The 17,188-nt window shown below is 52.9% G+C and overlaps 2 protein-coding genes across 2 annotated transcripts in view; one reads left to right on the forward strand and one right to left on the reverse strand.

Moving 5' to 3' along the window:
- The window catches only part of ACBD6 (acyl-CoA binding domain containing 6), an 82,769-nt gene extending 78,662 nt beyond the window's left edge, over positions 1 to 4,107 (reverse strand). The window contains 2 exon segments of the mRNA XM_029962294.1: positions 3,917 to 4,011; positions 4,014 to 4,107. Coding sequence (XP_029818154.1) covers positions 3,917 to 4,011; positions 4,014 to 4,107 — 189 coding nt within the window.
- Positions 4,108 to 10,265: 6,158 nt separating this feature from the next.
- Positions 10,266 to 17,188, forward strand: part of XPR1 (xenotropic and polytropic retrovirus receptor 1) — a 115,343-nt gene continuing 108,420 nt past the window's right edge. The window contains exons 1-2 of the mRNA XM_008933914.3: positions 10,266 to 10,269; positions 12,634 to 12,637. The gene's annotated coding sequence lies outside the window, so the exon portion shown is untranslated. The remainder of the gene's footprint in view (positions 10,270 to 12,633; positions 12,638 to 17,188) is intronic.

Below are 17,188 nucleotides of genomic sequence, written 5' to 3' on the forward strand. Positions count from 1 at the left end.
GGGGTCCTGATGACCAAGGGGCTGCATGTCCCAGAGAGACAGAGAGTGACAACTGAGTCAGTGCCATCACACGGTTCTGTGCAAGAGGGAGCTGCAGGCAGAAATTCCCATGTTCAGGGCAGCTTTGGGGCATCATGTTTCACAATATTTGAAGGAAGCCATGCAAAAATGGGATTATATTCTTGAGCCTACACTTGGGAGTCAGCATAAGCCTCATTTTGCCAGTGGCACTGTCTTTGCAGCTTGCCAGCACCTCTCAGCATTTATGTAGGCACTGGTACATCCTCCTCCTGGCAGGGCAGTTTTCTCACTCTGATCACTTCCAGCAAGTTCTGGATTCCTTTCCCTCTCCAAATCACGACCACTACACTGGTCTCCATTACTGCACCCTCTGAATCTCAGGTTTTTACATCCTCAACACCACAGTAAAGTCCTCCCTTCACTTCACTACTACAGACTCATGGCACAGACAAGTGATTTGCCCAAAGTCACACAGAAAGTACAGGAAGAAAAGGAAAATCAGTCCTAGTTCAGAGCCCTACAGACTAATCTGTTCTTCCTCCTGTTCTGGAGTCGTAAACTCAGCAACATCTTCTAAAAACCTCACTGGAGATGACAACTAAGCAATCCCCTTATTTTCAAGTCTCTGACACATAAACAAAATCAGAGAGAAAAGTAATAAAACCCTGAAATGGCCTCCAATAAAAGGTAATAAAATTGCAGGAAAATGCCTATATACCCAAACAGTTTGAAATAAATAATATACAGTATTTTAACAGAGAGCTCAGCTGTTACTGTCACCTCTTTTATGACGGTGCTGTATCTTAAATCAAAGCCTTTAGTGTCACAAAACACTAAACTGAGGAAAGACAAGGATGCCAAATCAAGGGCAGTGGACAGATCTGAGTCAGCACCTTTTGTGTGCCAGCAATTCCACCGTCCACAGGGGCAATATATCAGCAGCTCATTATGCATCCTGATATGGCTGCTGTAATTAAATACAGAAAACTTGCATTAAGCGCCCTCGTTTTGATTTAAAGCACAAAATGCTGCAAAACTCAAAGTTAGCAGGGCTTAATCCTCCAGTAGCTGTGCTAGCAAACTTCTCCCAGTGCCAGCACTACGCTCCCAGCGCTCTAACAGGCATGGCACCTTTCTGGACCGGGAAGCCAAAGGCATGGAAATCCAGGAGCCAAGCACAGCCTGAAACCAAGCAGCCAAAGGCACTTGCTGTTGCATCCTGCCTGGCCAGGGACAGAGGAGGTGGACACAGAAGTGCCCTGTTCCCCTCAGTGGAAGGCAACTGGATATCTCTGCTGACACAGAGTTAATTATCAGCTTTCTTCTGACTAGTATCAAAACTACTGTGAAATATCTTCTGATTTAAGTAATTCTTAACACTGAAAACCTTATTGGTCTAACACCAGGAAACCCTCTGGAGTCCATGGACAAGCACAAGCAATCCCATTTCCACCCAGGACAGTCACAAAGCATTTGCAACAGAGCAAAAAAGAAGAGGTTATTTACAACAAACCTCCTGAAGATAGAGACAAAAAAATTACAGAAGAGAAAAAAACACTCTTTTCATCTCATCCTGGTCTTATTATTCTTAAAAGTTCTCCTAGTATTTTTTCTCTACCCTCCTTTTCTTACAAGGGAAAGAGAAGCCTGGAGACCTGTTTAAGCACTGGCACAATCTGAAAACAAAACCTCACATGACCAGCCTGCTTTTAATATAATTACTAGTCCACAACCCACAGCCTGGGAGCCGCCAGCTTAGAGGATAATTAAATATTGCCCTAAAAAATGAAAGCACTTACACACGGCAGTAGTAGGACACAGGTAATCCGTATGGGAGGAACATATGGGGAAGATGTGCATTCTCAACTCTGACTGTTAATCCAAACGAGTGGGATTCAGTTCTCAGGTCCAGGCAGCAGCACCTCTTGCCACACACTGGAGCCACAGAATCATAGGATGGTTTGGGTTGGAAGCCACCTTAAAGATCATCCAGTTCCAACCCCCTGCCACGGGCAGGGACACCTTCCACTAGCCCAGGTTGCTCCAATCCCCATCCAGCCTATACTTGTACTTTTTAATCTTCCAGGTGTGACAATGCATACAGTTTTTCTGTTTCTCCAAGTTCAGTGATTATTACAGCGCTTTGCAATCGGTGCTTTGTTTGTTTGTTTGTTTTATGTAACGCCTCTCGCGGGAGCAGGAAGGAGTCACATTGTGTGTATTCCCACAGGATGCCTCCTACAGCTCCCTCAGTTCACAGGGACTGAACGTGTAAAGGAGTCCTGTTCAAGGTTACAACCAGAACCAACCAGTTCAGTTTCCCAGTCCTCTCTGAAGCCCTTCACTGACAGATCTTCCCAGGCACATTCTTTGTGTGGCCACAGCAGAGCCCCAAAGCTGCAGTGCCCACCCTGGGTCACCAGTGCAGGTCCCCACTGTCTCTGATGGGGAGGTGGGCACTCAGCACTACTTCTCCATCCCATCCCAGCACCTCATCTCCCAGCAGAGACAGGCAGCTGGGAAAACACAGGCGAGGCAGCGGGATTTACCAGTCAAGTTCCTCCCCAAAGCCTCAGGGACACACTGACAGGCCATCAATCCACCTGTGACATGTCCCTACCAAGGACAAAGGCTAAATCCTCCACACCAACACCCGACTTCAACCCACCGTGGAGTCTGCCAAAGGCAAACCAATGTCATAAAGGTTGGAAAAGACCTCCAAGATCAAGTCAAGCCTTTGGCCAAACACCACCATTCCCACTAAATGGTATGGTGAAGTGCAAGGTTTACTCATTTTTTGAACACTTCCAGGGATGGTGACTCCACTGCTTCCCTGGGCAGTCCATTCCAGTGCTTGACTGCTCTTCCAATACAGAAATTTCTCCTAGCATCCAACCTGAATGTCCCCTGGCACCACTTAAAGCCAGTCCAAAGGACGCAGCATTAGGGCCATCCATACTGCACGAGGGTGAGAGCCCAGGAACAAGAGCCAGGGTGATGGATTTAAAGAACCATTTAGGTTGGAAAAGACCTCTGAGATCCCTGAGTCCAACCTTTGACTTATCACCACCTTGGGAACTAGACCATGGCACTGAATGCCATGTCCAGTCTTTCCTTAAACACCTCTAGGGATGGGGACTACACCACCTCTCTAGGCAGCCCATTCCAATGCCTGACCACCCTTTCAGTGATGAAATTCTCCCTGATGCCCAACCTGAACCTCCCCCGGCACAGCTAAAGGCTGTTTTCTCTTGTCCTGTAACTTGTTACCTGGATGAAGAGCCCAACCCCACCTGGCTCCAATCTCCTCTCCGGGAGTTGTAGAGAATAAGGTACCCCCCAAGCCTCCTCTTCTCCAGGCTGAGCTCCCCCAACTCCCTCGGTTGCTCCTCACAGGACATGCACTTCCCCAGGTCCGTTCCCTTCTCTGGACTTGCTGCAGCACCTCAATGTCCCTCCTGAATCGAGGAGCCCAAAAGTGATGCCAGGATTCGAGGTGCAGCCTCACCAGTGCCCAGCACAGGGAGGCAGCCCCTGCCCTGGTGGCCACACCATCGCTGACATAGGCCGGGATGCCCTTGGCCTTCTGGCCCACCGGGGCACGACCAGCACCCGCAGGTCCTTCCCCGCAGGGACACTTCCCAACCACTCTCCCCGCAGACCCCGCGGGGCTGTGTCCCGCCGGACTCCATCCCCCTCCCACCGCACGTGCAGCCGGCGGCACCGGGGGGGAGAGACGCGGGACACAACTTTCCCCTTGACCCCGCCGCCTTTCGGGCGGCAGCCCCGTGGCCCCGAGAAAGCCCCACGCCCAGCCCCGCGGGCCCCGCACCGACCTCGCCCCCGCCGCAGCCCGGCAGCCCCGCTCATGCCGCGGGCGGCGTCCCGGCCTCACCTGCTTTGTAGCGGGGTCGTACAGTTAGAGCAGCTGCTCCTTTGCTGGCGGCGGGCAGCAGCGAGGGGCAGCCGCTCCGGCCGCCTGCTCGAAGACGCGGCCAGGTCGCGGCCCGGGCGCGGTGCCTCGGAGCCCGAGCTGTGCTCGGCGCCGCTTCCCGGCCCGCCGCCGGACAGCGGGGGCGACGCCATGGCGGCCCGCCCCGCGCCGGTCCGCCGCTAAATAGCCCCCCCAGCCGCCTCGGTACTGCGCCGCCGCGCCGACCGCGGGAAACACGCGCCCGCGCACCAAAGTTCCGCGGGCGGGAGCGGGGACGGGTGTCGGCGGCGAGTGGCCGATATGTCATCAATGACAGGATCGCGGAACCGCTGGGGCTGGAAGAGATCTCTAAGAACATCGAGTCCAACCGTTCCGCCAGCGGCGCAACCGTGTTCACCACTAAACCGTGTCCCCGGGCGTTTTTTGAACGCTTACAGGGATGCTGACTCCACCGCTGCCCTGGGCAGCCTGTTCCAACTCTTTCCTTAAAAAAAATAATAATAATTTCCTAATATCCAATCTAAACCTCCCCTGGCGTAACTTGAGGCCGTTTCCTCTCATCCTGTGGCTTGTTACCTGGGAGAACAGGCTGATACTCAGCTCACTACAACCTCCTGTCAGGGAGTTCCAGGGAGCGAGAAGGTCACCCCTGAACCTCCTTTTCTCCAGGCTGAGCCCCCCCAGCTCCCTCAGCCACTCCTCATCGGACTTGTGCTCCAGACCTTCTCCAGCTCCGTTCCCTTCTCTGGATCCACTCCAGCATCTCCGTGTCCTTCCCAAATTGAGGAGCCCAAAACCGCCCCCAGTAGTGCCCAGCACAGGGGAACAGTCACTGCCCTGGTCCTGTTGGCCACACCACGGCTGGTACAAGCCAAATCCTAAAATCACAGAATGTTAAGGGGTTGGAATGGACCTTAAAGCTCATCTAGTCCCCAAACCCCCTTCCATGGGCAGGGACACCTCCCACCACACTGGGTTGCTCAAGGCTTTATCCAACCTGGCTTTGAACATTGCCGGGGTTGGGGCATCCACAGCCTCCCTGGGCAACCTGTGCCAGTGTCTCACTACCTTCACAGTAAAGAACTTTCTAATATCTAAATTAAATTTCTCCTCTTTCCATTCGCACCCATTCCCCCTTGTCCCATCGCTACAGTTCCTGATGAAGATTCCCTCCCCAGCTTCCCTGTAGCCGCTTCAGACACTGGAAGGTGCTGTGAGGTTTCCACGCAACCTTCTCTTCCCCAGGCTGAACGTCCCCAGGTCTCCCAGCCTGTCTCCATAGGGAAGGTGCTCCAGTCTCCTTATCAACTTCATGGCCCTTCTCTGGACTCTCTCCAGCAGTTCCATGTCCTTTTTATCTTGGGGACACCAGAGCTGCGCGCAGCATTTCAGGTGGGGTCTCACCAGAGCAGAGCATTTCTCTTTCTCCCCCTCTTTCTCTTCCTCCTTCTCTCCCTCCTCCTCCTCCTCCTCCCGGGGCCGCTGGAGGGCACTCGCGGGCCGCTCCGGGATGGTCCCGGCGGGAGCGGGGCGGTGGATGCCGGGGGACAGCCGGGATCCTCCCGGGACACGGTGTCGGGGGACAGCCGGGATCCTCCCGGGGCACGATGCCGGGTTCGCGGGGGTGACCCTGCCCTGCCTGGGGGTGACCCTGCCCTGCCCGGGTGTCCCGGCCAATCGCCAGCCCAAATGCCGTTTATATTTATCCCGGAATTTACTCCGGGCGGAAAGTTCGCCCCTCCTGGGCACAGCTGTCAAGTCCATCTCCCTCCCTCCCTCCTCCACCCGTGGCTGCAGCAAATGGGAGTCCCCCAGGGAGCCGTCGGCCACCCTGCAGACCCCCGACCTGCTCGTGCCGAGCTGTGGTTCCTGTGTCACCCCAAAACACTGGGTGGTGGACGAGGATGGAGGATCCCACACGTGCCGTGGTCCTTCCACACCGTGTGTCCCAACCTTGCCTGAGATACTAGAGACTCACTCATGCAATTGTCATACAATGTCCTGAGCTGGAAGGGACCCACAAGGATCATCGAGTCCAACTCCTGGACCTGCACAGGACAGCCCCAAGAATCACACCATGTGCCTGAGAGGGCTGTCCAAGCGCTGCTTGAGCTCTGTCAGGCTTGGGGCTGTGACCACTGCCCTGGGGAGCCTGTTCCAGTGCCCAACCACCCTTTGGGAGAAGAATCTTTTCCACTCAGGCAGCCTGTAAGCAATGCACGCACCCATCTTTCCATCCTGGGGCTTGCAGGGAGAAATGCAGGAGCTGTGTTAAAAGAGACCTTCCATCAGGTACAGGAATAAGATGGCTTTTATCCTCTTAACTCTCTTCACAGCCTCACTGAGTGCTGGAGGTTTTACTTAGGGTGAAAAGAGCCACAACACAGCCAGAGCAGCAAGCTGGAGCATCACAGTGATAGGACTCAAGGGAACAGCATGAAGATGTGTTGGGGACATTTAGGTTGGATATTAGGAAAATGTTCTTCACCCAGAAGGTGGTTGGGCACTGGAACAGGCTCCCCAGGGAAGTGATCATGGCCTCAAGCCTGACAGAGCTCAAGAAACATTTGAACAAAACTCTCAGGCACACAGTGTGATCCCTGGGGCTATCCTGTGCAGGGCCAGGAGTTGGACTCGATGATCCTTGTGAGTCCCTTCCAAATCAGAATATTCTGTATTTCTGTGATCACTGGAGCACTGGGCATGCAGGGCCACCACCACTCTCCCACTGGGCCACCAAGCCAAGGCACTGGCCCTGTCCCTGGGCTATGCATACAAGTAGGGAGTTAGGATCCAACCACAGGAGTGTAGCAACACCACAGCCCTGCACAGGGCCAGAGGGGACCCCTATATCCCAGCTTGAGTGGGACAGTGGGGTCCCAGTATCTGCTCAGCACCAGAGTGGAGATCATTTTGGCTGTGCTGGAGCCAGGAATGTGCCTGCAAGTACTTGCTCTGCCCGTGGCTGCCTGCTGAGGGGACAAAGAGTATCCTGTGAGTGGGTCTGTGCCCTCCATAGCCTCCTTGCCTGCGCAGGGGTGGAATGAAGCCCAGGTTTGAACTGGGGAGGGGGTAAAACAACTTGGCTGTGCCACTTGCAAATAAAAAATATACCTCTATCTATCTATCTATCTATCTATCTATCTATCTATCTATCTATCAATCACTGATTAGCACCCAGCCTCATAAACAGACAGCAATATTTAGAGTGAACTCCTCCTCACGCCGCTCCCCACCACAAGCAGTTCGGGCTCCATCCATCTGGCTGTGCCACCCCGACCAGCCCTGCTCGCCCTGGGGAAGCACTGCCAGGTCAGAGCCCTCTGGCATTCAGCAGGCAGCTAGGCAGGCTGGCAGGGTGAAATCCCCTTTGAATAGCTTGGGAAAAGTCCTCGCAGCGAATGAACTGGAGCGCACAGCCTCCGCACGCTCTCCGGCGCGTCTCCATGGTGAGAGAGGCCTCGCTGCCTTGCTGGATCTCTTCTCTAGAGCACTTGCAGCTCCTACCAGCTCTCTCTCACTTTTTCCTTGCCTTTTTTTTTTTTTTTTTAAAAAGAGCGACAGCACTGAGGGCCTGATCCTTCCTCCCACCCCCTCGCTTTGGCAGGCGTGGGAGCAGGTTTGATGCAAGGCGCCCGCGGGGGTTTCAGGAGCCTGGCATGGAAATACTGAGGATGGGGATACTGGGCTCAGGCCCACTGCACCTGCTCTATGAGATGATGTTTATGTAGTTGCTGGTCCCCAGCAGCCTGGGAGAGATCAGGATGGGGGTTTGGGGGACACCAGTGCCGATACCCTTTTTCTGCGTGCACCAGCCACACCCTGCAAACTGGGAGAGCCCCAGTTATCCCAGTATGAACTGGGCCAAATTCAGCTCATTATCGCAGCCCTGGGCTGCAGAGCACACAAAACTAGAAGCATTACAGGCACCAAGCATTAAAGAAAATAATGCAGGGCCCTTGCATGGGCTTCGTGTGCAAGTCAGCTCTGGGTCCCACGCTGGGATTGCAGAGACACAGTAACAGGCTGTGACCAGCAGTGCCAAGCAGGGAAAAAATATCCCTGCATAATTATCATATCCATCCTGCTGGTCAGCCTGGAGACCTGTCATTGTCCCTGTGCAGAGAGCAGAGGCCACTGTGCACATCAAACCTTGGCCAGCCTGAAAGCAACATCTGAAGGGATCTCTGTAAGCTAAGCTGTGATTACCTTTTTTTTTTTCCACAACAAAAGGAGAGAGAGGCAATTAGGAGCTGGTTCTTTTGTAGCCATGTGTTTTACTGTGGGAGACACCTGTCTTAGGAGGAGGAGGACCAAGCTGGGGATGTGTGTGACTCCTGAGGGTGAGGGGCACAGGGAGCAGGGGGAGCCCCAGGTACACTCCCTCTCTGTGGCACAGCACAGCCACACCTCGACCCAGCACATGTCACCTCTGCTGCGGGCAGAGCTGCTCCTCTGGTTAATAAATATCCCCTTCTGCCTCCTGAGCTCCTCCAGGCTACTCATTGCATATGTCCTCTTCCTGCTGCTCTCCTTTTCTTCGTCTCACTCATCACTTCTTGGGAGATTTGCCCCTTGCACCCACGTCCCAGGGGGAGAACCCTCCTTCTCATCGTGCCTCCCACCAGGCTCGTCAGGCATGGACAGGGCAGTGTTTGCCTGCCTTGAGCTGTGATTACCATCTGGAATATGGATTTTTTACATGTATTGCTATATGTGTCACAGCACTTGGCTCTCCTTCACCTTAGCAGTGGGAGAGAGAGAAGGGGAGAAGGGGAGATGACCACTGACTGCTGTCCCTCTCCTCTGCACAGTCATTGCTTTAGCAGAGAGATAAAAAAACCCTGCTTGTTTTTCACCCTATGTGTCCCCTCTTAGCAAGGCACAGCACATGCACATCCTGCTCAGTATTTTTGGGAATCAATAACTACCATAGCAGCCTGGAGCCCACGGCATGGCTGTGAAAGCTGTGCCCCCCTGTCCCTGACAAGGGACGTGATTTCCATGAAATGGAAATGGAGTCACAGGCAACAGGAAACCAAAATTCAATACTGGCCAGGGAAGAAGCTAAACAAAGGACTGAGGTCTCTGCCCTGGCACCAGCATGATCTCCCTCGCACGCATCACCTCCACGGAGCTTGGCTCCGCTACACATTATACCTGCATTTGTTATAGCAGCAGGGTCATTTGTTTGTGTATAATAAAGGGAGTCTGGGAGAAAAATGTGTAATTAGCACATCCATCATATAGGTTTTTTTAGATATCAATAAAACATCGATTCCCTCCTTCCATAAATTCCCGTGCTGTGCTGAATACAAATCAGTATCCGCGATGGGAAAGAAATGCACAACCCCCCCTCAGAAGTGCATAAATCTCCCCTCTCCCAGCATATCATTAAACCTCTTAAATACTGATGGAAAAAACTCCTCTGGCAGGTGCTGAGTGCTGCTCCCCAAGCGTGCCCGAAGCCTTGCTGGGCTGACATCAGCAACAGTGTGGTTGCAACACAGAGACTGACCAGAGGTTCAAAGGTTGTAACCAGAGCTATGTAAATAGTGGATCTTTCCATGGAAAGAGAGATACCAGTACTAAGTCTTTTTGGTCTGGGGGTAGTCAAGTGCTGCATGTATTCTGTTTTCTAAATTAAAACGTAAAGGAGAAATGTCAGTTTGGTTAACCTAGGGTGTTTTGCTTGGTGAGTAACAAACACAAAAAGCTTCATTTTTTTTCGTTTTACTCAGCCTCCTGCTCCATCCATCCACTTTCCCCATCTCTTTTTTTCAGCAGGAAAGTCTGGCTGTTTAACCTGGAGAAAAGGAGGCTCAGGGGAGACCTTATTGCTCTCTACTACTCCCTGAAAGGAGGTTGTAGTGAGATGGGTGTCAGTCTCTCCTCCCAGGTAATAAGTGACAGGATGAGAGGAAATGGTCTCAGCTTGCACCAGGAGAATTTTAGACTAGCTATCGTGAAAAAATTTCTTCATGGAAAGGGTTTTCAAGCCCTGGAACATGCTGCCCATGGAGGTGGTGTAGTCACCATGCAACAACCACAGCAGAGCCCTTAGTTTTGAAACAAACCCCATGGTGTTATTCATTGAAAACAGCAAAAGTCACTTCTTATGGGTGGCTTTTCTCACCTAAGAAAATTATGAAATTTAGCTCAGTTTTTGGATGATTCAGTTCCCCTGAAGCTGTGTACAGAAGACAGGGCTGAGGCATTAAACAAGAAAGCACAGCTGAGGTCGGGCTGGTGCAGGGCTGCCACCTCCACACTCCTCTGCCTCTTGTCAGCTCCCCTTCATCTCACATCCAGTAGTGGCTCTGTTTGTCACTGCCCTGTCACTGCAAGACCACAGATGTCCCTCATATTCCTTTTCATTTCCCCTAGGCAAGGTTCTCTGCATGCCTCTGGTACCCTGCTCCCAAATACCCGGGCAGCTCCCTGGCTGCTGCAACTGGTGGAATTCCAGTGCTGACCTGCCTTGCTCACACCAAGCATCTCACAGGCAGGAGATCTAGATTAGGGTGTTGGAAAGAAGTGTCTGGCAGTGATCCTACTGGGAAGCTGCCCTCACCTGCACCTCGCCTTGGGGTTATCTGGGGCCATCAGCAATGTTTCCCCCTGGTGAGTAGCTGGACCTGCTGTCTGGCCCTGCAGCCTCTGGTTAAATCCCTGTCCTGCCCACGGAGATGAACACCAGCTGATGAGCTCTCCTTACTGGGGACCGTCCTGCATCCCTACCCAAACCCTCCCTACTGGGGGTTACTCCTGGTCATACATTCTTCCCTGAAACTCTCCCTGAGCACTGCCTGTGGGTGACAAGGTCCACAGGAGCAGGGATGCAGCTCTGGAAAAGCTGCTTCGGGTGCCGGCTCCGCTCTCCCCCGGCGGGGAGCGATGGAAGGGAGTGCCTGTAATTGCAGCTGTCAGCAGTAACAATCACTTCGCTGCCGTTATAAATGGCTCCAGCCTGGCTTTTACTTACAGATTTCCCTCACGTGATGCTACAAGGAAAAACCTGCACCACAGAAAAGCAATTGCACCTTCCAGCTCTGTGGAGGGAGATTTATGGCTTGTTTTGGCTATGAAATAGAGCGGGCAGGGCTCAGGCTGCAGGTCGGTGTGTCCTGAGGGGTCAGGCTGGGGTGGTTCAGAGGAAGGGGACACCCCTCCACATTGCCCTGGTATCAGAGCCCCTGCCCATTCAGTGGTCCCTGTTAGCAAGAGAAGGGTTTCAGAGTAATTCCTGCCAGCCATATAAAATCACAATGATGTCTGGAGCCAGAGAGGACCTGCAGGAATGGAGTTCTCAGGCTGTGAGGGTGACCCTTGCCAAATCTGCTGGCGTTGCTCGGTGACACTAAGAAATACTGTAGGGATTCCACATATGTGAGGTTTGCAGCACTAGGACTAATTTCTACAGTGAGGACAAAGCCAGGCTGTGTCTGGTCCCTGGCTGCTGTCAGAGATCAGAAGCATGAGTGGTTCAAACTCAGTCCTGATTCCTTCTCCAGACCAAACAAGACTCTCCGTGGAGAAACAGCCTAAACTAATGCTGTCAGAGGAGATGACCAAACAGACTCACTGTGTACAAGGTCTGTCCCCTGCAACCTTCTGGGGACATCAGCAGGGCTTGACCACCCTAAGGATGCTCAAGCCAGGCAGCGTCAAGCCCGGTTTGGCAGGAGAGACTGCCACAAAATCAATTAAAGTTGGAAAGGTCCTCTAAGATCATTGAGTCCAGACACTAACCCCACTAAACCATATCCCTAAGCAGCACATGCCCATGTTTTTTGAACTCTTTTAGGGACCTTGATTGTACCACTGCCCTGGGCAGCCTGTTCCAGTGCTTAACCACCCTTTCTGTGAAGCAGTTTTTCTTAATATCCAATCTAAATCTCCTCTGGTGCAACTTGAGGCCATTTCCTCCAGTCCTGTCACTTGTCACCTGGGAGAAGAGATCTACCCTCAAGTGATTACAACCTCCTAATGTGTCCTTTGCAAATAGGAAGCCCTGTGGCCTTTTGTGCACTTTGATAAGGTTCAGAGGTTGTTAAAAAACCCACAAAGCTATGTCAGGATTTCCAAAAACTCGTAGGAAGTCCAGCCAGCTTTAGAGGCCTCTGCCATAGCTGTTACCACACGCCTCAGCCTCGCTGGCACTCAGCTTTTTGTTGCTATTACAGACACGCTGGGTAAGGGGCAGACGTTTAGTGAAGAGAAATGCAGTGACGTGTCCTCCAGTGTGTGGTTACCTGTGGTGTCACACGTGGGGATGGGCTGCTCTTCCCAGCAGGACCATTTGCCAGACATAAAGCATCTTTACACCAGCACCAAGGCACAGCCCCAGCCATGGTGCATCTGCACCGTGGGGATGGCACAGAAAAGGGGGTTCCCCCAGCCTTTGTTGTGCTTGTGGCAGCTGGGTGCCTGCAGGAGGGATGCACCAAGACGTGCTGATATCCAGTGTTTCTGACACGACCTGCTGTGGCTCCGCTGTGACGGTGGCATTGGCTGTGTGAACTGGCAGCAGCAGCTCCATGGACGCTGTTTCTTGTCCCAGGTCACCTCCCTTCCAGCTGTTTGATGGGTGATGAGCCCCTTCCTTGGCCCCGCTCGTGTGGTGTATCCCCCTGTGAAGGGGCCAGCAGCCAGGGTGGTGTGTTTAACAAGGCAAGTGAGGTTGGGGTAAACAGGACAGGAACGGTCCCAAGGCCACCTGGCACTTTACCAGCCCCTGTCCCCAGGAAAACATCCTGAAGGGATAATGGTCCATCCTGCCCCAGGGCACAGTGGGACAATGCTATGGGTGGTGAGGTGCTTTGGGGACAGACTCCCTTCAGCTTCGAGGGGGACAGAGCAGGAGGGCAGCCCTGGGATTGGATCAGGGAGGTTGGAGGCACCTCCCTGGCTCTCATGGAAGCAGCCCAGGCAGCCCGAAGGCTCAGAAGAAGCAGCTCTTTTTTCTTCTCTAATTTTAGACCTTTTCAGGGTGTTCAGTTTTCTTAACCGCTGGTCAGCTGCTGTCTCCTCGCACAAAGCGAGCGTGCATAAATTAAACCAGACACATATATATGGGTTGGAAACCATCCAGGAGCAATCACTTACATGCCAGCGAAGGGCGTGAAACCCCCCATCTGCTCCCTGTTCAAGGCAGCACAGCGAGTCCCCGGCCCAGCCACCACTGGCACAACTCCCTGAGGCTCATCCCGCCGTGGTCCTGGGGGACGCTGCACCCCTGAAGCCATTTGGCAGGGACCTTGTCTTGCCTTGAACCATCTGGGCAGATGGGTTATTTTGTACTCCTTGGCTGGGTTTCCAGGCAGGACAACGCTGAGATCTCAAGCAAACAGAGGGGACACGTGTGAGCCGTGAGGAGCTGCTGCATACGTCGGTCGTGAGTCATCCCGGGAAAGGTCACCCCTGCACGGGGGCAGCCCTGCTCCCACCACGGAGCAGGCTCCCGGCAAAGGGGAAGTGCTTTCTGCTCCGAGTTTCTGCATCCCTAAGTGTTTCAGTAGCAATCAAACCTCTACACATGGGCTTTCAGTCATGACTGCGTTGTGGCCTAATGTTGGGATTTTTAACATCAGGCATGTGGACGCTGGAGGAGCAACGAATGGGGAAAATCCTGCCCTGGGAATGCAGGGGAGATGTGTAAGATTGGGTTAAGACATGGTTATCCCCCACAGACCCACATTCCCACGAGCTGTCAGTTGTGGCCAGGGATGCCCCATCCCTGTGGATGGCTGTTGGGAACCTTGAGTCCTGAATCCTCAAGTCCCAACAGATCAAATTCAGCTGGTGGGTAAAGTGACCCTGCTGCAACCAAGGCAGCCCGTCCTGGCAGGTCTCATCCTGAAGTGGGACAAAATCATCCTCTTACCCTGCTTTGAAAAGGGTAAGAGGGGATGGCTGTTGGGACAGTTTGGAAGAGGGATGGATTGATACAAACATCCCTGCCACTGGAATCGAACCCATTCAGATCAGTGCATTACTCTGTCCTGGAAACCACTGCTCCTCCTGGCTTAAAAAAACCTGCTGCAGGCAGCTCTCCTGGCTGCATGAACACCCTAATAGCTCCCAGGGGATTGGGCTGTGCCGCTGCTGGTCTGACCTTTTGCACTGCCTCTGCCCTGGGGTCCGGGAACCCCCCCCTGCTCCTGATGCTCATCATCACACCCTTATCTTCCACCAGTACCAGTGGGGAGGGAAAATGTGTGAGAAATCAATAGCTCCAGCCCAGGCTGCTGGAGGATTTGTGCATTTTTCACCGCTGTCTCTGTGAAATCTGATATATTGACCGCATTTCTCAAGACCACTATCGATGGAGCCCATAATGGGAGGGTTTGGGGCTGGCCAGAGGATGCCGAGAGTGTCTGAAGCCCAGGGCTGATGCTCTATTGATCCTGGAAGTTGGGACAGCATCTCTTGGTGTGATTTGCTAAATTCCCTCTTCATTCCACATCAAGCTCACCCCGACCTGCTTTTGCTTCTGTATTTATTCTATACCTTTCTTTCCAAGCGGTGGCAGTGAAGCCCCTGGTCTTCCCTCTGGAGCAGAAATCACCTCATGGGCAGGGCAGGGAAGTGAAGGACCCAGAAAGCCACTATTGCCTCACATGATGCCCCTGCTGCCTCTGCACTGAGGTTGGGGTGCACTGCTACTCCCAAGCCCCTGGGTTTGGCCATAATTTCTTACAATCCAGCTGCCTGAGGGGGAGGTGGGAGAAGAGGTGTGGGAATGGTTGTCCATGGGTATCCTGCATTGTCTCCTGCTATGGAAAACCCTCCTCTTTGTGATTTTATGAATACCAGCAAAGAAATTTTTCCTCCACGAGGCTCTTTTTCTAAAGCTGTTTTTGAAGACTTCTTTTTCCCCAGCGATGCAGGAGGTTTAAAAGTATAATTATACATTTTAAAAAAACCCACCATGCTATTTATAAATTATTCTATACGCTCCCAACAAAGCAAGTGCCAGACTGCACTGGCGGAAAGCCCACTCCAGCTTCTCCTTGCTTGCTTTAAAAATGCAAATAACGTTGCTTCTATGATTCTTTTCCTAACCACAACAGCACGGGGGAAATCACAATGCAAACTCTTTCCTGGAAAAGAGAGAGACGAGGAAAACGTGGAAGCCTGGTGCAAATGAGGTGTGGGGAGTGGGATCCAGACCTGAGGTTTGGGGACTGAGATCCAGACTCGAGGCACGGAGAACCAGCGTCCAGACCTGAGGCACTGGGACTGTGATCCAGACCCAAGACCAGGGTCAGTTGGAATCACCATCCCTCCTTGGCATTGCCTGCATCCTCCCTGCCTGCCCTCCACCCCACCATGGGCAGAAGGCAGCAGAGTCAGGCAGCGGCGGCCTTTTCTCTTTCATTTAAGGCTTCTCCTGCCCTCTCTCCCTTCCTGCCTTCCTCCCCCAAGCCTGGAAGTGCAGAGCTGAGAGTTTTGAAACCTTTGAAGGAGTCGGAAAGCCCAGAGTCCCAGCAGAGCAGTGAAATACTATGATGCTAAGCGTGGTCCCTAAGGGTGTCTGATAACGGGAGGCAGGGATTTGCCAATCAGATATTTAAATGGAGCTGTTGCTACAGGGCAATGGTGAGTAAGAAGGAGCCCAGCCTCTGATCTGCCTCCCCTGCTATTGTCTGTCATTTTTTTAAATATCAATAAATAACGTTTATTAGTATAAGATAAATAAAGGGAAGGGGGGACGGTTATTTTCCATCACGGAATTCGGAAGCTGTCTTATCAGAAGATATTCGCTTGTTACACGTCTCGGGACGTATCTCAGGCAAGGCATCCAGCAAACAATAAAGAGAATGTTTCTTTCGTAATCCCTTTCTCTCCCCCACGCTGCACGTTATCTCTGGAAGCCCCACAGCTTTCAAAGGGTCGGGTCCGCGAATTCCCGGCTCCCGTCGGAGCCGGTGCCTCGGACGGCGGCGGGGGCAGGCTCAGCCCCCGGGCGATGTTATCGGGCACACGCCTGCCAAGGTGATGCGTTCAAAAGCTGGTGACCTGCGAAATGTAAGTCAAGCTGTGACATCCTGGCCGGCTCGTGGCCGAGCTCAGCGCCGGGCAGGCTGCTGAGTGTGGCGTTTCGGGATGAAGGGCACTAATGCTCTGCTCGTTAAAGGGTTTGCTGCGAACGTAATTAAGAGATGGTATCAGCGAGCGCCGCTGTCGCTGTCTCTGCCGGGGGAATCTCAGCCCTCGCAAATCACAGGTCCCGGGCCTGTGACAGGACCCCCATAAATCTCAGCAAACGAGCTCTGTGGGTGTCAGTGGGAGCGATGCTCCGGCAGCTGCTGTGGTGGCAGGGAGGGATGTCGTGGTGCCCAGGGCCCACAGCCGGGATGGGATTGGCCCTGTGAGGATGGGAAAAAGCTAAAAACTGCCCCCGGAAGTTGGGAGGCTCGAAGGAAGCCAAAATCAATCCCAAATGCAACAAATTTACAAAATCTAGGAATTGGGGAGGGGCAGGATTAGGGCTGCTGAGAATCCTGGGGATAATTGAGCAGCAGTCTGACTGTGAATTACTCCAGTTTGGTCTCTCACTGCATAACACAGCAGGTACTGAACCCACCAGCCCCCAGGGGTGTCTGTATTCCAGGGCAGCTGTGGCCCCATGTGGGTGGGTTTGCTCCAAGAGCTGCCCTGGGTTCCCTGCTCCCTCTCACCCACCCCCACTGTGCACTAGAAGGGCTGTGGAGATCATGCAACATTCAGAGAGTTTTCCTTTTATTTTTCCCCTTTCTTTTCCCTTTCTCCTTTTTCTTTGCACTGTCTTCTCTTTCTTTCCCTTTTCTCCCAGCCTTTTGTGGCCTGTCTTCCCAACTTCCCTCAATTCTTAGTCATCTTTCTTGCATTTTCTCCTACTCTTTCCCCATCTCTATCCCTGCTCTCTGTCTTTCCCCTGGCTAGTCCCATCCCATCCCCTCACTTCCCCATGCACACCACTCTCCCTGCCACAGTTCTCCCTTTCCCAGCCATTCCCATTTCACCTCATCTCCATCTCATCTGTATCTCCATCCCATCTACATCTCCATCCCCATTCCTATTCCCCTTTCATCCCATCCCCTTCCCATCTCCATCCTTTCCCCATACAATTCTCATCCTCATCCCATTCCATTCTCATCCCATCTTGCTCCCATCCCATCACATCCCTGTCTCATCAAATCCAATTCCCTTCCCCATCCTATCCCATCTCCATCTCCTCCCATCCCT

The sequence above is a fragment of the Manacus vitellinus genome, unplaced genomic scaffold (genome assembly GCF_001715985.3).
Source record: "Manacus vitellinus isolate BGI_N305 unplaced genomic scaffold, ASM171598v3 scaffold_44_pilon, whole genome shotgun sequence".
Taxonomy (NCBI): Eukaryota; Metazoa; Chordata; class Aves; order Passeriformes; family Pipridae; genus Manacus; species Manacus vitellinus.